The 25,102-nt window shown below is 53.6% G+C and overlaps 1 protein-coding gene across 1 annotated transcript in view; it reads right to left on the minus strand.

Moving 5' to 3' along the window:
* PKD1 (polycystin 1, transient receptor potential channel interacting) overlaps positions 1–25,102 on the minus strand; it is a 105,121-nt gene that overhangs the window by 37,996 nt on the left and 42,023 nt on the right. The window contains exons 2-15 of the mRNA XM_075436006.1: positions 22,575–22,646; positions 21,429–21,500; positions 19,865–20,034; positions 17,141–17,809; positions 16,642–16,825; positions 12,724–12,938; positions 11,543–11,655; positions 11,335–11,461; positions 10,092–10,369; positions 8,855–9,604; positions 6,905–7,036; positions 5,077–5,252; positions 4,493–4,626; positions 326–3,954 (exon numbers count right to left, since the gene is read on the minus strand). Of these exons, the coding sequence (XP_075292121.1) occupies positions 326–3,954; positions 4,493–4,626; positions 5,077–5,252; positions 6,905–7,036; positions 8,855–9,604; positions 10,092–10,369; positions 11,335–11,461; positions 11,543–11,655; positions 12,724–12,938; positions 16,642–16,825; positions 17,141–17,809; positions 19,865–20,034; positions 21,429–21,500; positions 22,575–22,646 (6,721 nt within the window). The remainder of the gene's footprint in view (positions 1–325; positions 3,955–4,492; positions 4,627–5,076; positions 5,253–6,904; positions 7,037–8,854; positions 9,605–10,091; positions 10,370–11,334; positions 11,462–11,542; positions 11,656–12,723; positions 12,939–16,641; positions 16,826–17,140; positions 17,810–19,864; positions 20,035–21,428; positions 21,501–22,574; positions 22,647–25,102) is intronic.

A 25,102-nucleotide genomic window follows, 5' to 3' on the forward strand; every position in this document is an offset into this window, starting at 1 on the left:
GAAGCAGCTGCCCTGGACCTGTGAACCAGAGGCCAAGGACCAAGGAAGCAGCAATGCGAATGCCTCAGCTTCCAGCGCCAACGCTTCTGCCGTGCCAGGGACACCGCGCAGCACCGGACCGCAGCAGGCTGCACTGCACGACTCTCCACAGCAATTTGTGTACCGTCCTCCTGAGCTGGGAACTGGGAAACCTTGGCAACCCTCCTTCCAGAGCAGCTTTGTTAAAGACACTCAGAAAAGCTCCCCCTCGACTCCATTTCAACCCAGACTGCTGGGTGCAGCTGGAGGTCCCACATGATCTGTGGCTGTGCAAAACCGCTCTTACCTTGGAGGAGAATGTACAAGACCAATCATATAACAACGGAGTCTGTTCATCATCATCCAAGTTCGGGTCATAGGATTTCTCACCATCCAAGATTAAGTCCTGAGTGTTGGACCATACACGGTATGACCCCCCATCAATGATTGGGACCAGCTTACTTGGTATCACAGTTACATTGGCAAAGATGCTTTTGGACAACGGGGTGTCTCCAAAGGAGACAATAAAGATGAAGCAATAGTTGCCAACTTCCAGGGCAAGCTTTGGTATAACTAGCTGGGGCCTGTTCACATCAACGTTCGGCAGACGGATCCTGCTGGAGTCATCCAAGTTCATGCAGCTGGGTGCTCGGTAGATCTCCCACAGGTGCTCTGTCTGGTACTTGATGCACCCTCGGAGGTCAATCTGTGCCTCTAGGTAGTTCCTCTGGGACCGCTTCATGACTACTTGAGGGGGCAAGGCTAACTCCACCTCTGGCTCCTCACACTCCAGGACTCTGACAGTGACACTGAGCTGGGCTATGAAGAAGCTGATGAGATTGGTGGCATTCACCTCCACCAAGTAATCCCCAGGATTCAGGTAAGAATAGTTGGCCACTGCAACCCTGGTCATCTGAGTGGAAGAGCCATCCCCAAAGGTCCACAGGAACTCAACACTCCTGCTGCTTGGCACCACAGCCGCCTCAAACACGGCTGTCCTGTTGACAAAGGCATTGGAGGCAGTGAGGGACACTTGGACTATTGGGTCTTGGACCTGGATGGTTCTGGTGACATTGACACTTCCCAGGTCATTGAAGGCATTGAGGTGAATCTCCAGCAGCCCTGCAGCTTCTGGAGTGTAAGAAACACTCTCTCCTGCCGCAGTGACCACAGATCGACCTTGCTCTTTCCACAGGGAGAACTGCCAGGAGAATGACACACGGGAGCCCCTTCCCACCTGGGCACTGAAGCTCTTCTCCGTGCCTGTGGGTATGCCTTCCTCACAGCAGTTCAGCAGCCTGACATCACGGATGGCCTCCAGCACAGAGATGAGCACCTGGGCATGTGCAATGCTGATTTGGTTCTGCACTGTCACGGTCACCAAATAATCGCCGCTCTTGGTGAACTCATGCGTGTACTTGGACCCGTTGAGCACCACAGAGTAGTCCCCGCTTATGCTCACCAAGTAACTCACAGAGGTACCCGACAACATCCTGATCACAAAGGTGACCTGTTCCCCTGGCTCCACCACCTTCTTGCTGGCAAGAACTTCCAGTCCTTGAATCCTGTCCAGCACTGAGATGTTCCTGCTGGCCAGAGCCCAGCTGATGTCATTCGATGCATTCAGATAGACGGTATAAAAGCCTGCTGTGGGGAACAGGACTGCCACAGACTGGCCAGTCAAGGTGCCAGTTGGCACCTCCCAAAGCCATGTCACTTCAGTCCCTTTCTGCAGCTCCCCCTCAAAGACCACCGTGGAGCCTGATGAGACATACCTACAGTCCAGTTCTGCAGTCCCTATACTCAGCCCCTCTATGACCTCCTCCACACAGATATAAACTGTTGCATTGGTTGAATCCAGCTTGTTTTCTGCTCCGATGACAACCTCTATCACTCCAGGGCTTTGGAAGGAGTGTACAATAAAGGGTTCAGAGGTAACAGGAGAGAAGCCATCCTCTAGGTACCACACATACGTAACGCCAGTGCCACTGGTTATGGTGGTGCTTATGTTAACAGAAGCATTAATAGCAACTGGGTTGGGGAAGGCACAAGGCTTTAAAAGACCAATGCTTTCAATGAACTCCAATGTCCTGTTAGCAGTTGCGCATCCCAGCATATTAGTGGCTTTCAGATAGACAGTGTAGTTTCCAGCTTCTAAGATGCTCAAGGAGAAGGTTTTCCCAGTGAAGGTCTGCACAGCAGAAGGACTGCCATCCCTTTGGACCACCCAGCTGTAAGAGATGTTTGTCCCCTCTCTAACCACTGCCTGCAGATGGAGTGTCTTGTTAGTTGGGAAATATGCCTCCTCCACCAGGTCACTGCTGGTCACCTGCAGGCCTTCAATCTGCTCCAGGACGTAGACGTAGATGCTGTCCTGCAATGAGCTGATCTTGTTCTCTGCTGTCACAATGACATTGAACGTGCCCACAGACCGGAAAGTGTAGGAAATTGTGGAGGAGCCTTGGATAGGAGTGCACCGATCACAGAGGATCCATGAGTAGCGGATGGCACTGCCAGCTACAAGCGTGGCTACAAAACTCACAGAACCGTTTAACGGCACCACTGTCCTGCTGGCATTGATGGTCAGCCCCTGGAGCCGACGTTTCACTGTGATGTCGATGATGGTCTCGTTAGAGCTCACATCATTCCGGCCTGTCACACTAATAGTGTAATGGCCCGTGTTGTTGTAGGAGTGGGTGGCGATTTGCCCCAGCTGGGTTGTGCCGTCTCCAAAGTCCCAACAGTAACTCACTTTGGTTCCATTCATGCTGGCAGAGAACAGGTAGATCTGGTTCAGCTCCAAAACACTTGTCCCATTATACTCAATCTTTGCTAACCCAACCGGTTCCTGGACTTCCACAAACGCTGTGTCATTGTTGAAGGAGACATTGTTGGAGACAGTCACCGTGACCAGGAAGACCCCTGTGTTCTTGTAGGTGTAGGTCACTTCAGTCCCACTCGATCTAGTGGACTCATTGTTCCCGAAATCCCAGCGGTAGCGGTACTGGTAGAGAGGAACGGCACTGACCTGGAAGCTGCTCTCCTCACCCAGCCTCACAAACTGCTTGGAAGGGAGCAGGGTGACATTGACTATCTCCGGCTCCACACAGACGCTGGTGAAATAGTGAGCCTTGTTAAACCTGCTTGAGAGAGTCAGGGAGAGGGGGAACGTCCCACTTCGGGTGAAGTTGTGCATCACCACAGGGTCCCCACTGATCGTGACATTGGACGAGCCGTCTCCAAAAGTCCAGTCAAAGATGTATTCCTCAGGATTCCCCGTCACATACGCAGTGAGCTGCACATCCGGGTGCTCGGGGATGCAAGCAGCAGGCTCTATTTTGAGTACTTCCAAGACAAATATCCGAACGGGCACAGTCTGGGAGACAGAGTTGACAGGATTCACAGCTGTCACGTTCACTGTGCAGTTGATGTCCTTTATGTACACGTGTTCTACCACTGGAACCTGACTCCGCAGCACCGTCCCGTCCCCCATATCGAATATCCAGGTGATACTGTCCCCTGTCTCCACTGAAGCATTCAGGGTCACAGATGCTCCCAGCTCTGCTGCCTCATCCACGGAGACACGGAGCCCAGTTATCTCTTCAAACACTTGGTAGCACTCAACTGTCTCCACACTGCTTATGGTATTGTTTGCGGTCACGGTGATGTTGTAGACCCCTCTTCTGGGGTAGCTGTATGTCACTGCAGACTGGGTCGCTGTGACCAGTGAGGACCCGTCCCCGAAGTCCCAGGTGTACACGACGCCGTAAGGAGATGGCAGTGGATTGGCTCTGAAGGTGACCGGATGGCTCACAACTAAAACCTCCTCCTCTGCTTCCATCTTCACATCAATCAGGTAACTGTGGATGCGAACTGGGGTCAAGTGGGTGAGGTTCTCAAACTGGTTTGACACAAGAACCACCAGGGCATATTCTCCTGCATTGGGAAACAGCAGAAAAAGACCAGTCGTGAGGATGAGCTCGCGTAACAGCCTGCTCAGTGCTGCAGCAGTGGGGGGAGCATGACAGGGGGCTGCAGGGAGATACTCTGCTCCTGCACTGGGCTTCCCTCCTCCGACCCAGGACAAGCTGGAATTACAGCCAGGCCATGCATGTGAGGACCAAACGGCAAGAAGCCAGTCCAGCAGAGAAAAGACCTTGTTTCTGTTCGCTCACAGAACAGACTCCCTTCCTGCTGCCCGCAGCAGCGCGCCCTGTTCCCCTCCCATCAGCACCGAGCTCGCCTGACACTCCTCTGTCTGCTGAGACTGCCCAAAAAGGGGACTGTGTGCGCTGGACCTGCTTCTTTCAGCGTGGACAAACAGACGATGGCAATGGGTGCAGACTGGCAGTCACTCTGCTCAGGAACCAGGTAATGACTTTCAAGCCATTGTTTTATTTGAAGGTGCCTTGTAGACCCCTCGCAACAAAAATGCCTGAGCCCCTTCTTCCCCAGAGAACCATCCTGAGCATACCTGGGTCTTGATAGACGTGTGAAACGTTGTGCTCAATTACAACCTCATGGACGCTGGGATCAGGAACAAGGAAAGACTTGTTGTAGGGAGGTTTGAACAGGTATGTCTCCTGGACACCATCTCCAAAATCCCACCTGGAGAAATACGCAAACCGTGTTACACTGCACAACAGGAGAATCATGGAAACCCCAGAGCAACCCTGGCCTGGCCTAGGTCTGTCTTTCAGGCTCAGGGCTGGGGTTTGCAGAAAAAACATAGGAAGCATAATGCCAAGTATCAAAGCGGTAGCTGTGCCCAATGCTGCAGAATTGGTGCTGTGAGAGGAGTACAGCACTGGTAAGAAGAGGAGGAACCCCGTATTAAAGCAACGATGCAATCCTTCAAAAGAAAAGTATTTCAGCCTGAACTATAGGTCCCAGTCAGTGTGACTGAACCACACTTGCAGCGATTTCAAACTAACGAGACAGCAGCTGAGAACTGGGCCATTCAACATCCACTGGCCCTGGGAAGAGAAAGCGTGCAGGCACCACTGGTAGGCTACGCGCAGAAGGACCGTAAGTTCAGGCAACTTGCGAAGGACTCACAGGAACATAGCATCCACAGCTGAATCAACCTGAACCCTTGCTGTAAGCTCCACGGTGCTGTTCTGAGGGAGGACCGGCAGGACACCCAACACGGTCAGGTTCTTCATCTTGTTCATCATCTCCACCGTGACATTGTAATTGACCGTAAAGTTACTGACGTGGTTGGAGGCGGTGAGCTGGGAAGGACAGTGGGACAAAGAATGCATTTGGGACCACCTTGCCGTGCTGCCCTCTCCCAAGAGTGGGGCTTCTCTGCACCGAAGAGGTCCCCCGGGCAGGTGAGCAGGTTAGGTCAGAGAAGAGGAGCCTGTGGGACGGGGAGGCAGGGGCAACAGCCTGAATGGCACTGGAAAGCAGCACAGACTGGAAGGTCACCCACCCGGCGAAGCCACCTCTTGCTGGAACCACCACATCCACACCACTAAAGCCAGTCCAAGGAAGGACTGGTTCTACAGCAAGAGCACAAGAAGAGCTTCCCATCCTGAGACTCCTCTGGCTCTGAACTTGGCAGTTACCCTTTTGCCTCCTCCGAGGTGCCATGCACTCTGTCTCCAGCTGCTGAGCCCAGGAACTTGCTGTCACCAGCAGGGCAACAGCCATCCAGTTTCCTTAGGACAGTGGCAGACGAGTGGCTCCAAGCACAGAGAGTGGGGATGGGAGAGACTCAAAAACCAAGCACACCAAGTGCAGCTCCAGCACCCTGGGTGCAGCGGGTACAGAGAGGGAGAGCAAAGTTGGGCGGAGGAGGGAAAGGGAGAACGGATGGGCAAGAGACTGAAGAGAAAGGACAGAAGCAGAGCAGGATCCTCAAGATTATCCAGGCATGTAACACTGGCATGGCACCTAACGATGAAGCATCTTGCCACCTCCTCACCTGCAGAAGAGCTGAGCTGCTGACAGAAGGGATCCTTCACACCTGGTTGAACTGAAACCTCCCACCCCAACAGATAAAGCAAGTTTGTGTCTAGGTTTCTGTGGACCTGTTACACCGAAGCCAGTCAACCCCAGACTAACGCCACCTTGTCAGCTCTGTAAGTAAAAGCGATCCAGACTTGTCAGCACAGTGCTTCACCCAGCAGATCAGCGCTACTCAGCATAGTGCTGCACCAAGCAGGTTAGTGCTAGCATGCCCTTGGAGCGAGGGCTGGTGCCTCTTCAGGAAGCCAGCAGTTACCCTGCGAAGGGGTCAAGCAGCTTGGAGCCAGACCAGGACTCAGCGTGGCAGTACAGGGCATGATAGAGAAAGATGTTCTCCCCAGACACAAACTCCTATTCCACAAGAGATACCTCCCTCTGTCCAGACTCTCTGCTCTATCCTTCTTCTGGGGCCATGACAAAACCCAGTGTTCCAGTCTGCGCTGGTGGAAAGAGAACAGCACAGAGACCAGAAGAGCTTGTGGCAGAAGCTCTGTCCTGGCTATGGAAGCCTTACGTTTGCACCCTGCTCCTGCCTGGTTCCGAATCCACATCTCCTGCCTGCCACAGCAGCAGCTGGCACCCTGCAGCGGGGCTCCCTGCCTCATTCCTGCCGGGCAGGAGTTAGGACAGACACTCCGTGGACAGAAAGGAGAACATGGAGAAAAGAGGAGAAAGCAAAGGTGAGGAAGACAGCAAAGTCAGCTGCAATGGAAGAATAGGAAGAAAGTTACTGTTTGCATTTGCAAGAGCAGCTCAGTGAGAAACAGCAGCAGAGCTCGTTAGGAGCACAGAGAACACCTCCACAACTCAACTCTGCCTGCTCCTCTCCCTGCTGCTTTTCCTGCTTCGTTTGTGGGATGAGATGGAAACCCAGGATTGAAATGGTATCACGGGAAAGGCCTTGGCTTACCGAAAGCTTGTACACGGCTGGGCTTTGGTAGATAACGTTGAAGACAACATTGTAAAAAGTGAAAGATGGCTTATCGTCTACTGTCCATCGGAAAGTCACATCTGACCCAGCTTCCATCACAGGGACGTAGCTCTGAAAGGCATGAGGACATTTCACACTGGTGCAAGACAAAAGCATGCACAGCGCTTCCCAGGAGATCTCCAGCTGAACTGGAGAGGGAGCAGAGCCAGACTGGGAGGCACCACACACCTGTAAGACAGCGCTCTCCGAGCACGACATAGAGGTGCAAGATCATCTGTGGCTCTGTTGCTGATAAAAACCGACCCTGACTCCACAAATCAAGAGCAGAGCTGGGAGCACAACCCATACGGCCTGCTCCCACACCCTAGTGCTCTGCTCTTGTGATCAGGTCTCTTTCTTGGTGGCTAAAAAACTTTCCAGCATCTTTGCAGAAACATCTCAGCTTTAGCCACACCTGCAAGCTGAGTCTCTGACCCTCGTCCATGGAAGGTGGCTGACAGAATCACAGAATAGTAGGGGTGGGAAGGGACCTCTGTGGGTCATCTAGTCCAACCCTCCTGCCCAAGCAGGGTCACCTACAGTAGGTTGTAGAGGACCTTGTCCAGGCGGGTCTGGAATATCTCCAGAGAAGGAGACTCCACAGCCTCCCTGGGCAGCCTGGGCCAGGGCTCCGTCACCCTCAGAGGGAAGAAGTTCTTCCTCGGGTTCAGCTGGAGCTTCCTCTGCTTCAGTTTGTGCCTGTTGCCCCTTGTCCTGTCGCTGGGCACCACTGGAAAGAGTCTGGCCCCGTCCTCCTGACCCCCACCCTGCAGATATTTAGAGGCATTTCTAAGGTCCCCTCTCAGCCTTCTCTTCTTCAGGTTGAACAAGCCCAGCTCCCTCAGCCTCTCCTCGCAGGAGAGATGCTCCAGTCCCCTCCTCATCCTCGTAGCCCTGCGCTGGACTCTCTCCAGTAGCTCCTCATCTTTCTTGAACTGGGGAGCCCAGAACTGGACAGAGTACTCCAGATGAGGCCTCACTAGGGCAGTGTAGAGGGGAAGAAGAACCTCCCTCGCCCTGCTGGCCACACTCCTCTTGATGAATCCCAGGATGCCATTGGCCTTCCTGGCAGCCAGGGCACGCTGCTGGCTCATGGTCACCCTGTCGTCCACCAGGACACCCAGGTCCCTCTCCGCAGAGCTGCTCTCCAGCAGGTCCACCCCAGCCTGTACTGACCCAAAGGCTGACGTGGTTGGCCTGCACTGGGCAGGGCAGGCTCCCTCCTCGCTCCTACGGTGCCTCCTGCGCAGACCGTGGTAGCCAGGCAGGATGAGGCCACCAGGCACTGCAGTCACAGGGTTCTGCCACAAGCAGCCAGAGACTGAACAGCGCGTTCACAGATGCCGACGGGCAGCAGCTGCACGGGTTCCCAGGGCTCGGCTGCAGCTCTGCGGACGGGGGACGGGAGGAAAAACAGACTGCAAACACCAGAGTAACTCCAAGACCTTGACGGATGGATGAAACATTTTTATAGCTTCAGCCAGCTGGTGTAGGGATTCAGTGGAGCAAATCTAAACACCTAAAGGAATAACTACCTTGACAAGTCAAAAGAAGGTAAATACTGGCCCTTCATAATGCCTCTGGTTTTCTGTGGAGCTGGAAAGCCAGTATCCCCCTTGCAGGAGGTGCTGCCTTACCTCTGAGGGAATTAAAGTGAACGTACAGCTGAGCTGCCTTCGTGCTGGAGAGCACCGGTGCTTTCTGCCACATGCCTGCGTCCGCAGCAGCGCTGTCTGCATGGCCTGGGAGCTGCGTGGCGCTTAGCAGCAAGCAGTGCTACCCCCGGCCAGTGGGGAGCCGAGCCCCAGCCCTCCTCACCAGCCACACGCACCCGTCGTGGTAACGGCTGAATCCGCTACCAACAAATCAGAAGCAGCAGAGATCACTCACCACTCGTGTGTTTAGCAGGACTCTGGTCTCAGGGTCAGGGGTGGCCCGCAGCCCACGGATGGGCTCCTCCACTTTCACTGTGACGGTGATGTTCTGGGAGCTCACGGCGTTCTCCGCGACAAGCACGTGGGTGCTCAACCCCTCCCTGAGGCCGCTCAGGCTGACCACAGCAAACCAGGTGTCGTTGGTCTCCCTGCCACAGTCCGCTGTCAGCGGTGCAACGGCCGCCGGGCAGGACCCCTCGAAGGGGAAGGTGTGGTTGTCCCCCAGCCAGCTAGCTGTCGCGTTCACCCCCGAGGAGAGCTTGATGACCAGGGTAGTGTGGTTGGATGGCAGGTAGACCTTGCCACCTTGAGGAGTGGGGTGGATGACACGCAGGCCTGACACTGAGGAAGCCACCCAGAAACCGCAAGACAGGTTGGTGCTGAAGACCCCGTTGTCCACGCTGGCTCTGACCGTGTAGCGACCTGGATGCTCCAGCCCCGCGTTGCGGGGGCTGATCACCGGGACGAGCTGCTCCTCGGCATAGCGAACTCGGAGAGAGCACACGGTGCTGTTTATCCAGGCGGCATCCACGAAGCCATCACACAGGCCAAGGGCCCACTCTGAAGAGTTTGTGCTTAAGACGTTGGTTCTGTAAGGGGATGTGGTGCTTGGTTGGCACTGGAGGAGTAAGCCCAAGCCTGCGTTGTGCTGGATACTGAAGACATCGTCAGCCCTGACAAAAATATTTTCATTTCTGAGTGTGACCTGCAGAGAGAAGAAATAGTTTTGGATTAACGCCTCAAGTTACGAGCACTCAGCACCCAACTCCTGCCTGGGCGAGACAGCTGGATTTACGACCAAGTGGAAACCAACAGAAAAGCCGCAGATCCAAACACAGCATGGGGAGACATTTCACCACTCCACTCTCCTTGGCCACCCTGAATCCAAAGTGCTAACGCAGAGGTCAGCTTTACGCTCTGCCTCCACTGTGTAAGTGCAGTGGGAACAGCCCAGGAAATCTGCACAGCCTTTTGACCAGCCGTGCCACTGCGACAGGTTGCTGCAGCGAGTCCACGGCTTAGAGCGGGGAAGATGGAAACTGGTGGCACGCGTGACACTGGGCAAGTCATTTCACTCAAATGGACTTCAGCATCTCCATCTGCAAATTGGGAACAATCCTTTGTGTACCCAAAGCACTCGGGAGAAAACTGCCCCACCTACTCACTGCTCACAGCCGCTAATCAACACTGACCAGATACGGGGAAGAAGGGCCAGCTGGTACTGTAAAGAGAAATTCCTTGATGAGTTCATAGCTGAGCTGGCTTTCGTTGTGCTGAAGGGGAGCGGGGGTAGGGCTGCTGGCAAGAGAACTGTTGGCACACTCGGTGGCGTTGCAGCAGTCGTTTAGTGATGAGCACCAATTAGTCAAACGACACCACTGGAAACCAGGAGGACATTCAAGCAGAGTCCAGTTCCCGTCATCCTGAGCAGTGTGGAACGGTTCTGTAGCATTTTTTCCCTCCTGGCAGTCTGGAAGAAGTGAAAGAGAAAGCAAAGATCACCATTCTGACAAGTTACACTTCTAGTGCACCTCTCCTTCGCTCCAAAATCACCATTTTTTTCCAGTTTGACTGACTTATGGCTCCACTCTTTGTAAAAACTGCAGCTGCAACACATCCTGATACTACATAAGACACATGTCCTCTTTTAGAGGAAAATTTCACAACGGCACAAAGATTGTTAAGAACAAAGTTAGTCTCCTTTCCAGTGAGAACGCACCAATTTGCAGTCTAAAAGAGATCTACGTTCAAGCAAAAGCGAGTCCAAGCAAAAGCGAGTCCAAGCAAAAGCAGAGTTGGCTTTGACATTGAAAACACATTAAGCAACTCTTCTTAAGTTAATGTTTCCATGTCAAAGTATCAGCTTTTCAGCATCAAAAAATATCCTTTTGTAACCAGCCAACCCTATGGCTATAGCAAACATTCTGCTGCAAAAGTAATTGTTGCCCAAACTGTGACTATTGAGCTGTTGTACAAGGAATAAAAAAGCCTTATTGGATTCTCTCATCCATCAGGAAGAAACGGGCTCAGGAAAGTGTTCCTGCTTGTTGACCTGCAGGGCCAGATGGACCAGAACACATTCCCATTCGACATGTCATGTCTTCCCAGAGCAGCAAAGTACAGCTCAGAAGATTAATTCACTTCTGCACAGGTTCCTTACACTCACGTTTTCTCCGTGCATTGAGACAGGTTTCTCCTATCAGTTTCTCCAGGACAACCACTTCTCCAAGGCAACCGCAGGTTGTCCAACCACGTCTGCAGATTTTGCACTTTAATCCCCTCAAAAAATAGACCCAAACCTCTGAACTTTGAAGGCTTCAAAGATTCTGCTTTGAAGACAGCAGGGCCACACGCTGGCCACACACGCTCAGTTTGACATGGCCCCGATGGCGTCAGCTCTAACAATACCAGGAGCGTTGAGAGGAGATGCCTCACCTTCTCCATCTATGGGTCTATGCACCTGGAACCTCACTTCAACGGGCTGATGCAGCTCCTGTGTCACAAACTCCAGCGCAGTCAAATACCCCTCGTGCCTGAACGCCAGCTCAGGGAAGACCATCACCTGCAAAACACGCACGGCTCTCACCCGCCCGCGGCTCGCAGGGCTCCCTCTGCAGCGGCAGGGTCAGCAAACCCTTCTTACCTCCACAGCTGGCCATGGAGCTGACAGCACGTCTTCTGCCACATCTGTCACAGCCTCGTGTGTGTCCAACTCAGGGTTTCCCTCAAAGAAGTTTTTGGCATTTAAGAGAACTCCTGTTTACAAAGGAAATATTTGAACAAAGCCCATGAGACTCAGCAAGGCCTGAAGCTGTTCCCCCCACCCTGCTCAGGCTTGCTCACACTGCACAGCAGAGCTGTAGCAGGGCTTCGACCATCAGGAACCCGTAACTCCAGCTCTACTGGAGAAGCAGCCGCTGTAACCCTGTCGTTTCCTTCTTCTCCTTACAGGTGTTTAGATTTGCTTCTCATCCTGCACAAGTCATGTTTGCTTCTGCAATTCTCAGCAATTTTGACTTCTAGGAACTCTGCAAATACGTCTCCCTTCCAACACCTCATGATTTGCTTTGAATTTCTGAGCATGAGGTGGACTCCCCACCCTCCCTGTCCCCCTGGACTTCACGGGAGATGTGGCCAGGACTAGCTGTTGGTTTCCACCAGCATCAAACACCTCTGGCTCATTCACAGCCAGGTCAGGTTCTGGGGACCGAGCACAATCAGCTGATGCTGTCCCTCCCACCAGGGCCAGCGGGCTCTCTTCCTAATGCTGGCTTTTCCTTCTTATCTAAATCTTCTCCCATATTTCATGTCCCTTCTGCTTCTCTTTCTCACTCCCTACACCACTTTGGGAGGCTGCACAAGCACAAACCTGCACAGCACACACCACATAAAAGCTCACCTAATGATCTCCAAGGTCCTATAGTCTTTTAAGTCACGAGACCCCAACATCTCAGAAACCACGGGATGCCACAGAAGGAAAGCAAGAGTCACCAAGGCTGCACCATGGCCTCAGATCCTGGCAGCAGCAGAGACTGCTCCAGTAAGAGAGGGAAGCTACCTCCAAAGCTCTGCCTCTCTGCTTCTACTGATGGCAAAGACTGGAGTGGGCCAAATTCTTCCCTTTGGGCTGAGGCCAGGTTTCTGAACGTTTATCAGCCAAGCCTCTGCTTGGAATATTGTGGTTGCTGCCAGTCCCACTCAATCTGGGCTGATGCTCTGGATGGCCACCTCCATGCAGCCCTATTTCTCCTCGGCACGTGCCAGCGAGCAGGACACCCGCCTGCCCATGATGCCAGCAGACAGCAGGAGAGCAGCAGAGCCCACCTTTTGGCTTGTACTCGCAGACGTAGCTGTGCTTGGCCATGCACAGGTCTGTGTTACACTGGCCCGTTGGGCCCATCCGGACACAGTGGTCAGCGTTGGACGGATGGGGTTCTCCTGGCAACCAGTTCTGACAGCTCTCCAGATTAAATCCTTCACCTCTTTGCTGTGCTCCAGTGCTTGCAAAATCATTGAATCCAATCCAGACATCGAGGCTCCTTCAAAAAAAATGGGGGGGAAGATATCAGGAAATCATGAATATTAGAAAGATCTGGGCCAGCTGCCATCTATGGTTCTCTATGAAAGCAATAACCTTAACAACAACAGCTTCATCCAGGTGTCACAGGCTGCATTCAACAGAGCCTTTTCGTTGCTAAAGGATTTCAGTACCCATTCTGCCCCCAGAACCTGGCTCTCCCATCACAGCTCCTTCACGGCACCTCATCCCGCTGTCTACCAACCCTGCAAAGCTCTGTCCTACGCGCTACAGAGAGACACCTGCCCCCCGATACCCCGAGGGGAGCAGAGCCAAAAGGATCCAGACAGAGCCATCCACACCAGCTACGGTGCAGCGGAGCCGGGAGGGAGCAGCAGCTCAGGGGTTGCTGCAGAGTCAGACCCTTGATGATCGCTGCCCCACCGCTTGAGTCACCCCGTTCCCAAAATGCCAATCTGATCGCTCACTCTACGAGAGGACCCAGTTAAAGGCTCCATCAGCACCACAGAGCTCGTGACATACTGGTAAGCACTGGTTCATGCCAGCCGCAACTGGTACAGCGCAAAGGTGACGGAATGATAACGAAACACGGCAGGAGCTGGCACTGGCTGGAGAGGAGAACCACGAGGTTTTATTGTGTTCAGAAATTCCCAGGACTCCCTGCACTTGCACGTCTTCTGCTTCCCCAAGCTGGAGCTGCTTCCTTCATATCAATATGTTTATTAATAGCACCAGGCAGCCCGGCCTCCCCTCCCAGCAGGCATGGAAGAGGAACGGCCACTCGTGGGGGCTGGAGGGCCCAGAGCAGCTCTCCCACGGCGGAGTAAACCCCACACAACCCAGGGAGGTGGGACTGCCTGCAAACCAAGGAGTGCCAGCGGGCTGACGACGCTCAGACCCCTCTGCGGAGAGCGCTCCGTCAATACGGCCTGCCTGCACTGCGTCTGAGCCACCCTCACGGACACGCTCCACTGAGTTGTCACTTAAGAGGAACGCTACGGTCACACAAAACTGTCCCAAAAAGCTGCATCTTTTAGAAAACTTTTGCTTTATCTCTGCGGACCTATGGAATTTGCCACTTGTCAATCCTCCACTGCAAGTGGAACTGGCACCTGTGCAGGATTAAGCCTCGGGCGGTGCCAGGTCCCCCCGTGCAAGCCGGGAGATCTTCGATGCAGCTGCTGGAAGAGCAGCAGCTCCTCGGCCACCAGCGAAAGGCAGCAGGCGCGGGGGGACGAGACACCGGCAGCAGAGCCCAAAATACCACAGGCAGATCAACCCCCCCCAAGCAAGAGACTTCCAGGATCGTTTCAGGAAGACGAAACGTCCCTGCCACAGTTGGAAACTGGCTGCATCCCAGCAGAGACCCTGGTGCAAAGCGCTGCGCCGTCTTTCACAGCCACAAACAGCCTGGACGACTGTTTCTAATCGCACCCAGTAGAAAGCGAGGCCTTTGCTCCATATGAACTTCTCAGGGGGAAACAGCCTCACCATGCACCCTCCAAACCCCCCCGAGCCGCTTCTCCACGCGCCCTCCCGCAGGCTGTGATCCCTTCTGCCCGAGCCTTGCCCCGGCGCGCTGCTCCCAGGGTGGTAGAACCGCTATGCAGAAGGCAGGCCAGGCAGATCACTGGTGTCTCCACCGCCAGGCTCAGGCCAGCTGAAATGATTAATGAGGTCACGCTGGAAAACGACGACAAAAATAACTGTTCTGTGAATCAGTAGTTTTCATTGCAAATAAGATCAAAAAATAAATAACCGCTGTGCTCTGCTCCCGAACCACTGGCAGAGGATTAGGGAGCACAGGCAAGGAAACCGCCTGTTTGCTGCCACCAGTCAGCTTGATGGAGATTTTCCTTTTCTAATTCCAGCTATGATCTAACTGCAAGTCACCAAAAAAAAGGATGAAGAAGAAACAGGCTGGCTGGCTTGCTTCCCACCCTGCCCCACTGCTTGGCCCAGTACCCTGCGGAGAGGAACGAGAGGGCTCTCCACACCTTCTTCTGAAGCAAGGTGTGAGCATCCCTCTGCCTCTGAGCAAGGACCAAGCCACTTTGCCCGGGGCAGCGGGAGCAGAACGAAGCCTGAGAAGGCTTGGAAGGGGAGAGGGGCTCCCTGCGCTGCCTCGGGGGGAAAGCGGGGTCCCCTGGAAAGGTGTGGGCTGGAGCGCTCTGGTTCTGGAGGCGGGGAGGGGACCAGCTCAGCACGGACTGCTCCTGGGGAGGCCCTCACACGACAGGAGCGGAGGAGAGGAGAGAGGGGTCCTCGCTGCTGCGTGCTCTGATGGGAAACAGATTCTGCTTCTGTCATTTTCCCACAAGAAACTACGGAGGCTGCACGTTCCAAAAACCTGTCGCGTGGTTGATTTGTCTTTTACGGCCAGGGAAATCGCATCCTGGAACTGCCCCATTCATGTTTATCTGAATGGATTCATAAAATAAATAGATGAAATAAAGGGGGCTGGGGAGGAGAGCAACATGGGGCAGCAGCTGGGAAACAGCTCAGGCGGCTCGTTCCCTCCTGAGGTCTCGTGGTCCATCAAAAGCCCTGCACGCAACGCCGGAGAACTCGGCGCACCGAGTGACCAGTCCCTCCCCGGCAGGAAGGGACAGACTCCTCTTCCCCGGAGCAGGGACCACACGTTTGCAGTCTCAGGATAAATCCCAGCGTGAAGGGAACAGAGCACGGATACAAGTTCAGGAAGAAGGGGCTGTCAGAGCCTCAGCAGGACGGTTCAAAGCCGACGTCACCAGCAGCTGCTCCCTTCGCGTGTGCTTTCTGGGCCGTGCTTGTTGAGAGGCCATCTCCAACATCTGCATCTGGGAGCGCTGACAAGAGCTGTCAGGCCCCTGAAAGCTCTCCTGGGCACCCTCCCCCCAAGATGGCTGGTTGCAGAAAGGGCACTGCGAGGGGCGGATTTAATCCCAGGCTGACACTTCCAGCTCTCTGTCTGTAAAGCCCAAGGCCTGAGGTGGAACAGATGCTGCTGGAGCCTGACGCTCGGAGAGGAGGGCTGCTCCTGCTCAGGAGGCAAAGGAAGAGGGGAGGGGGTCTGGGCTTCAGGCTGCAGCCACGGCTGGGAGGGTGCGGGATCCCAGCTCGGAGGCAGGATTGCAGCACTGGCTTGGGCTTCGCTAGAGCGGCTGCTGGATGACACGGTGTCACGCAAGGGACAATCCAGCCGGAATTCTGCTGATGGAGGGAGCTGGTTGCAAGGTCACCCTCAGGCCCTGCCTGGCAGCCAAACACCCTTGGCACATGAGGACTTGACCCTCTCCACCACCCAGCCCGAGTCTGAACTCCCAGGGGGAAGGTCTGCGCAGCCCAGCCCCGTTTCCTCCTGACCCTGCACCTCTCTGCACCTCTGCAGATGCACCCACAGCACAAACACAGGGTGCAAGATGCTCACCAGCAGCAATCCCACAATTCCCAGTTCTGACTTCCAGCCTTTCTGTCCTGTTCCTCTTCTTCCCTCCACAGCCTATAAGCAAAGCAGCCAAGTTCTGCAAGGGCCCAAGCTCTGCTTATTCCTCCTCTTGTTCAGCAGCCTCGCCCCTCGCACGTCCCCGCACTCAGCCTGGACCCACATCTCTGCAGCCTGACTGGGCTGGGCAGGACCCTGCCTCCAGACCCCTCTGCAGACGTGACCCCAGGAACACGAGACCTGTCCCCAGGAAATCTTAACCCTTACCCTCCTCGCTTACCTGATAACGTGAGCGACCAAGAAGCTCTGGATCTCGGGGCTGCTCACAAAAGCCAGCTCTCCGTTGCCACGCTCCTGGCAGTGCTGCTGGGCCTCCAGCCACTCAGCCTTCTCCACCACCAGCTGATAGCAGTGGTTATTGCCCGGGAAAACCAAGCCGTCGGGGGGGCACATGGGGTGAACTGCTGCAGGAGGAGGAAGAACACGGGCATGATGTCCTTTCTGTGCGCCCACACACCCCAAGCCAATCTGGGGAGAGAGGCTCCAGGAATGTCCCGTCCTTCTTGAAGCCCATAAATCCCCTTTGCTGTTGAACTGCACTCTGTACAGTCATCTTCTTGGCCCAAGACAGTGCAAAACACTGCCTGGTCAGCCAAGGGAGCATGGAGTGCCCAAAGGAGTCATCCCTTACTCCTCACGGAGAAGGAACGGAAAGGGAAGGCCCAGGACCCAGTGCCACCCCTCCGTTGCCCAGCACCCAGCCAGCCAGCCCTGCTCACCTCTGCCCAGCTCTCCAGCCTCTGCGGTGATACCGTACAACACCACGAGGCCAGTGCCACCTCTGTTGCGGATCCGTATGTCCAGACTCTCATTCGTCTTGACCAAGGCAGGACACTGCAGTTCTAACCGTCGGGGTGAAGCCACCACCTCAATTTCTGCCTGCATGTATAAGACCTTGGTGCCCACAAAGATGGTGACAGTGACATTGTACTGCCCAGGTAAGGCGTACATGTGGACAGCTGCATTTCCAGTGGTGTTGAGAACCTCTGTCTGGTCCCCAAATTCCCACAGTAAAGTGCTGACAGCAATGGGAATACTGATATTGAAGAGCACGGCCTGGTGTAGGCTGTACCGGGGCTGGAGTCCTGTGAAAGACACAGGCAGCTGAGCCTGGAAGGGAGCGGGGACGAGTGATGGGCCACCACAGGCCTGCCCGGACAAATGCTCAGTGCAAAATGGCAAACAACCGGAGGAAGAGTTTGTTTCATGGGCAGTACCACACAAACACTGTCCCTGGCTGCTGAAACCTCCATATTCCTGCTCTTCAGCATAGCAGAGGGCACTGCAGGTCTCCTCGGTGAGGTTCCCAGGGTGAACAGACGTGAAGAGGATGACAACTTCAGCCTCTTCTGTGTGGTTGCTTGTCAGACACGTTATGTGTTGAGCTTCTGGGGAAAGAACAGAAGAGCCTCTTGGAAACCAGCATTGTGAAGCCACGGCTTGGTGAAACACTCCAGGAGACACCACCCCACACCCCTGGGAACGGACTTCTCCTGGGCAGCTCCCGCTCCAAGCATTTCCTTTTTGAGACTTGCCTGGGAAGTCTTAAATCCCGCAGCAACGATTTCCAAACTTTTCATGTTAATTAACGATGACAGAAATAACAAACCAGTCACACAGATTTATGGAGCAGCAACACTCAGCACGTCAAAGGGGTCTTTGGAGAGCCTGACAGCCCCATGAGACATGGAGCCGCTGAGTCTGACCCTGAAAGGAGCCCAAAGGACAGCCAGCAAGTGAGACCAGGAGAAAAGACTGTCCCTTGGCTGGACCTCGGCTTGGGGTGGTGCAGCACGTTTCACTTCATGCTGCCTGGGGCTTCCAGCACACTCGGGCAGAGTGGCACAGCGGGGACACGGGGGAAACGCCACCAGCCTCTCCAACACGCCCTCACTGCAGCCACCTTCCTCCCTGGAGAGAGCCCAGAGCGTCCCACCTACTCGCAGGCAAAATCTGGTGCTAGCAGAGGGCAGTGCCACACGCAGCCTGCGCCCGAGGCGCGTGCGAGGATGCACACGTGGGCATTCACAGGAAGGATGCACAGAAACAACACCTGCCTGGCTACAGGGAGCACAAACACACACGTGCACGGACACGTACAACGATGGCAGCCGCAACGGCCCCTTCTCAGAGCTCACTCCAGCGAGTTGACATCCCCCTCACCGGCTTGCAAGGGGTGGGACATCGCTCTGCCACAAAGACACAGGCAGGGCCCCTGCCACGTGCACAGCCGCAGCCCAGCTGGGACGGCCTGGCCTCCTCTCCAGCTCTGCCCACGCAACCGAGCCGTGTTTGCTCCTCTGTTTCTGCTGGTTGCTACAACACCTCCCCCCAAACATCTCAACAGCTCCGGCCTTGCGTGATCTTCCCATATCAAATCCATCCAACTGTCCGGCTTTCTCTGCATACGTTGAGCCACTTTCCTTAAGAAAGAAAAGTCCCGTGGGGAGGACCACGGCATGGGAACTACTTTGTTTTTTAACACCAGCCTGGTCACACTTCTTCCCTCCCTGCCGGTCAGTAACAACTGTCAGTAGCTGGCAGGCTGTCCCCAGCCTACTCCCATCACACTGAGTTACTCAGCCTCACATTACAGTGTCCACACTAACTTAAAGTAGTTCACGAGGGGAACAACTAATTATCAGGGGGAATAACAGTGCTGGTGTTATTCCTCTTGACAATTCCTGTACGGTACTGCACGGCTGGCGTAACTTTCCGGGGCCACGTGGAGCAGCCACCACCCAGGTTTCAGCCCTGGGAAGCCCTGCACCCCACCAGGTCGCTCAGCTGGCACCCACCAGCTCTGGGTGCCTCAGCCCTCACCGCTGCACCCTCCTGTCACACATCACAGGCGATGCCTGATGCCTGGCGGGGGGAGCGCTCGCTCTCCCTCCCTCTTACTTAGCGGGAGCTGAGCATCCAGGCAGGGTTAGTTTTCTGAGGGGTCCCCATTCCCACCCTCCAGCTAAACACCGCCCCGTGTTTCTGCCAGCCAAGGCAGGCAGAAAAATGCCCCTGGAGCAGGGGACGGGCTGTGGATCGGAGCAGTGCTCATTCAACGCTCCCGACGCGGAGCCCTGTCACCTGCAGAGACTGAGCTCGGCGTGTCCTCAGGTCCCATCAACTCCAATGAGACTTCACTGCTTAAAGTCAGAGCGTTCAAAGCTTGAGAAAATGAAAGCCTGAGGCTGGAGGTCATGGAGCTAATGCCATCTGACGGCGGCTTGAAGCTTGGTCTGTAATGAGTTTGCTGATCTCAGCCTTGGTGTGACTGACTCCAGCCTTAAGGCAGCAGGGTATGGTCACACGCTACCATTACTTACTTAATTAGAACTGGCGACCTGAGCTCTGAAGAGGTCTAGATGTGATCCCCAGCTGCCCCTGGACCCACGGTTTCCACTGGTTTAGTCACCTCCCCACCACAGCCCACAGCGTTTCCTTACCACAAGTAGCATTGACGAACAAGACATCGAAGAGGGAAAGGTTGGCCACCTCAGGAGGGTGGGCACACCTCGTGTCTGACGCCTCAACGACTTTCACTTTTCTGTCTTCCACCCAGCGGGGCAGCCAGGAAAGTTTGCAGTCACAAACAAATGGATTCCAACTTAAGTTTCTGTAACGGGGAGATCAGACAAAAGTTAGGCATTAACTTGACACGTGCTAAGCGTTAATTACAGCAGATCCCTCGCTGCTCCCATCTGCGCCGCTCCACTGAAATGCTTCAGAAAGAACTGCGAGGGGAGTTAATGAATAGGGAATCAAGCAATAATTAACATGATTTTTCTAGAGGCTAGAATTAGGCAAGTACTCCAAGTACTTTTTTCACTCTACAAATAATTGTTGCAATTAGAAGCAAATTACGGACACAATCTTATATTTAAAATAGGCTGCCATCTAACAGCCATTGGATGTCATGGCAGCCTCTCCAGCTAAAGGAGACTATTTACAGCTCCATTAAAAAATAGCTAAGAGAATAAAATTGATCTGTCAAAAAAGAAATGCAAAGTCAATGATAATCTTTCCACGTGGCAGTTTAATGAAAAGATGGAAACTTTAATTGCAGCTAAGCTTGATCCAAATTGCAGCCCTTGGCATTCAGCTGCGAGCAGGACAGAGATGGAAAGCTGTTTGTTTAGCTGACGCCAGCTGGGCTGGGCTGCCGCAGGGGCGAAACCCAGGGTTTTTGTACTGCAAGCACCACTTTGCTGGGCAGCCTCAGCAAGGACAGGCTCACGTGGCCCTGCTCTGGGTCCTTTGTGCCTTTTCAGTGCCACTTGTAAGCAAAAACGCAGAGCTGAACATGCCCTTTGTGTCCTGTCCGCAGGGAGAATGTGTGGCTTTTTTCTTGCTTGCCAAGAGCGACTGCGTGGGGTTAATCCTTGGGCTCATTCAGACACAGAACTGCCATTCTGTGCTGTCACTTCATGTCCCCCTCCTGGAAATGTGCGGCTCGCCCTCGCCTCCCTTCATGTAACAGCACAGACTTTAATTACTTCAGTTAAAAACCACTATAGGGCTGCACTATAGGGCTGAGAACTTGAATCCCTTAGGAAGAACATCTTCAGGTGTCTTCAAGTGACTATGACACCTCAGTCAGGGTCTCCCATGTTGCTGTCAGTGCCCTTTTTGACAGGTCCCCCGGTCCCCAGGTGTGACCATAAAGAGAAGAACAGTAAGTGTGGCCCAGAGCGTGGCCAGAGACAAGAACCTCAGCAGAGCTGGTGTGGGAGAGAAGCAGGGAAGCCAAGGCGGCAGTGGCAGAGGCTGGAGGTATCCAGGAGGCAGAAGCAGCGTCTGGGAAGAGGTTAGGCTTGAAGGGCACCAACAGGACCCAGGAGCAGGACACAGCTTGGGGAAGCAGCTGGAGAGAGTCCAAAAGGCAGCTGCTTGGCTGGGTAGGTGCCCCAGATCTCCCCAGGATAGCACTGCATCCCACCCCACCGGTAAGGGAGGTGCGGTTTCAAGGAAAGGTCTAAACAGAGAACTGGGAAACAAAGATGAACTTACATTTCACTTAAATTAAATAAATTATCAAATATTCCATCTTCTAATGTAGAAATCTTGTTGTGGCTTATATCTCTGTAAAAGAGGGAAAATGAAAAGCAAGGTCCATCATGCTGGTAACAACTTCCTGGCCAACATACAGGATCAGCCTCTGTCCCAAGCTCTGCGTGGGTACTAGGTACCCTCTGAGCACCTTAAGTCTCGACAGTGACATGCATACGACAGCAAAATGTCCAGTCAGGCATGAAGTCATGGAATCACAGGGTAGTTGAGGCTGCAGGGGACCTCTAGAAGTCATCCAGTCCAACCTCCCTGCTCAAGCCAGCTACAGCAGGCTGCCCATGACCATGTCCAGGCTGCTTTTGAGTATCTCCAAGAATGGAGACTCCACAACCCCTCTGGGCAACCTGCTTCCGTGGTCAAGTCCAGTCCCCGTGCTCCAAGTCCTTCCACAAGTCCCACTTTTAGGAGATTTTTGAGGTGGAAAGATGGCAAGCTGTCCAGGCTGCCAGCTACTCCGGTGGAACCACCAAAGCAGGTTTTGGTGCTGGCTCTATCGCTGCCTATTTTGATCTGACAGTCCAATTTTTCTTTAGAAAATAGTTAATCTTCTCTATGAACCATCAGCATGTAACAGCGCAACCTCATCCGATCAGCAGCTGACCCAGTGAGTTTGCTAACGGTCAAAGGTCTCCTCCTGGCCCAGAGAAGTCTGGGCAGTTTTGGGGACAGCTCAGGGTGTGGGGAGTGATGGGGAGTTTCCTGCACTAGTGCTGGGCTCCTCAAAGGCCCCTCAGACTCACGACCCAATTCCCTCAGAAGATAAGCGAGATTTGGACACTGCAGCTTCATCATAATTTTCCATGCACTAACACACATCTTGCGACAAATCTCCTGCTCTTGCCTTGATCTCCTCTCCATCTAGCAGCACAGCGGGTCAAACCCTGCCTGACCCTCTGAACGCCAGCGAGCGAATCAGCCATTCGCTGAACACCTTGAGGAAGGAGGCCATGGACACATCTACCCGGGCTTTGACAGACGAGGGCAAGCAAGACAAGGCTAACTCGTGAAACACCAGCATGAGTTCCAGGTACCAGCTCAAACACTCATGGTGAGCTGGAAGGCTGGAAGGGCACAGCGTGTACTTACAGTTTTGCCAGAGAAGTCAGGCTTTCAAACATCTGAACGTCTAAACCACTGATCTTGTTATTGGAAAGATCCCTAGGGAAAGAAAACACAACTTTCAGCTTTCGTTCAACTTCATTTTGTCATTCCTCCCCAACGAGACCTTGGAGAAGCCTCTCTCCAAACCCCACCCAGATGCCAGACTGGAAGGTCTCGGTGCCTTCAAGCGGAGCTTTTCTCGCAGCCTTTCCCGGCTGCAAAGCCTTTGCTGCTCTCAGCGTTGTGCAACGCGTGGATCCAGACTGCGACTATCGTTACACGCATACCGCTCCGCAGCCTATCTAGAGTAATTACAGACATGACAAACGAAATACGAAATCTGATGTATGCTTTTAAAAAATATTCAAGTCTAATATATGTTCAAAGAAGTAATTAAGAAATAATTTAGACTAAAGTTGTAATTAACTTGGAGAAAAATTTATGAGGAACTTTCAAGCCCATTCCTAGTGCCAAAGAACTGATCATTAGTCACACAACTGATGCGTTCAACTTTTACACTTTAAAGATCTTTTTGTCTCTCTTTGGAAAAGCTTGAAAGGAAAGAAGAAGTAGCAAAGAATATTTTCCGTGTAAAATCAGGTTAGATGGTCCTTGTAAAAGGATTGCTGTTTTAAAAATTCTCTAATTGCTCCCTGTAACAGCAACAGCCTTCAACTCATCCCAAGCAAAACCGTTTCTGTCCTCCAGCCCGGCGCTCTCTTTTCACCCCACGTCCTCTTTTTCAGTTTTAAAATGTCACCCAGCTAAGAAGTGAAAGTTTCGCTCATCGGTCTCCACTCGTTCCCAAGAAACTTCCCTCTCTGGTTTCAGATGAACCTCTTTTGGCCAAACCTTTCTTTTCGCAGCACCACCGTACTTCTGCGGAGCCCATGCCATGGTCATTCTCCTTCACGGGTTTCTGGCAGAGCCGCAGCCGGGCCGTGCCAACAGAGACGCTCTCCTCCCCACCGACCCTCGCACCTTTTTTGCTACAAGCACCTCCCGGAATTTCTCCTTGCTGTCTCGCCTGTTATTTTTATCCCCTAATCAATTAATTTTTGGTCTGATCTGACATTTAAACTTAATTTCTCTCAATTAAAAGAATCTGCCAAACTGGCAGGAAAACTGTGTATGATTCCAGGAAACTCTGGGGATAAGTAACAGGGATGGATGTCTCTTTAAAAGGTTTGAGTTTATTTTCCCTGCTTTTGCTGTCCAGGAGCTCTTTGCCAAGCTGAGAGTGGATTCAGAAGAGTTCACCGGCAACATCAATAACGAAGTCCAAGAAATGTGCAAAATAAAAGCTCAACAAATACACTTAAAAAAAGGATGCTAGCAAAAATACCTGATCAAGCCAACGTTCTTTTGTCTCGGGGTAGCTGGGACAGCAGTTAAAGAATACAGAGCATCCCCAGACCGCACGGGAATCACATTCTGCACAGGGGACATGAAAGTCACCTCCCAACCCGTTTCCAGCTCCCACTTGCAAGACCAACACACCAGACAGCTTGGACGGGAATGCCAACTCCTGCCAGCCCGGTCAGGTCCTTCATCAGGAGGCCCCTGCTCCACCTCTCCTTGAGCATGTTCTGTAGATGGTCCTCCTCTGCCTCGGCACCTTCTTGCACTACTTGACCCATGTTGGAAGGGAGCAGGCCACCAACCAGCTGCCTTGGAGGAAGACCACTACAACTATTTCTATTCTCCTTTGAAACACCTGGAAATCACCTGTTTAGTTTTTAGGCAGCCCCTCAAGCCCAAAACAGAAATGGTGCATCAGCTCTGATGCCTTCTTTTGCTCCTTGCCCAGACAAGAGAGACCTCCAAAGCAAACCATTCTGCTGCTACATCAGAGCTTTGCCATTTCCAAGAGCCTCGTCACCCGTACCGCCTGGCTGCACAGAGAAGAGGGCGCGCAGGGCAGGGCAAAGCTCTCGCCATCCCAGCTGGCACAACCAGCAAGCAGGCACCCGAGCCACACAGGGTACCGGGACACCCAGCCCCAAGCCCAGCTGCCCTCTCTGCAGCTTTCTCTCCATCTCTCCCATCTTGCCGCTTCCCAGGTAGGAGGTGAACAACTCCAGCAGGGCAGGTCTGCTCTTCTCCATCCCTCTGCCACGGTGCCAGGCATGGAGGGGTTGGTCCTGAGCCTTCCCCAGCCCTTTACAAACTCCCTTATCATTATTTCCATTTCATCTCAGCGAAAGCTTCTAAACTTCAGATAAGTGAAGGCTAAGACCTCAAATCCTCTACTTCCAGGGGTCAGTCATCCCCACTGCCACCCAAGAGCAGGACCAGGGATGACGGTGACCTGGTAGCTGCTCCAGGAAGATGCACAGTGGCAGAGCTGCTCCCACCAGCCCCAGCAAACCCGCAAAATGCCAGCACAGGCAGCGGCTCCCCACTGGTGACAGCGTGTTGGACTGACACTAGATGTCACTGCCTACTGAGCAGCGCACGGGGAAGGAGCTCCTGGGGACCCCGGGTCATCCAGCGCATCTCAAGGGGTGCAG

This window comes from Opisthocomus hoazin, chromosome 15 (assembly GCF_030867145.1).
Source record: "Opisthocomus hoazin isolate bOpiHoa1 chromosome 15, bOpiHoa1.hap1, whole genome shotgun sequence".
NCBI classification, from domain to species: Eukaryota; Metazoa; Chordata; class Aves; order Opisthocomiformes; family Opisthocomidae; genus Opisthocomus; species Opisthocomus hoazin.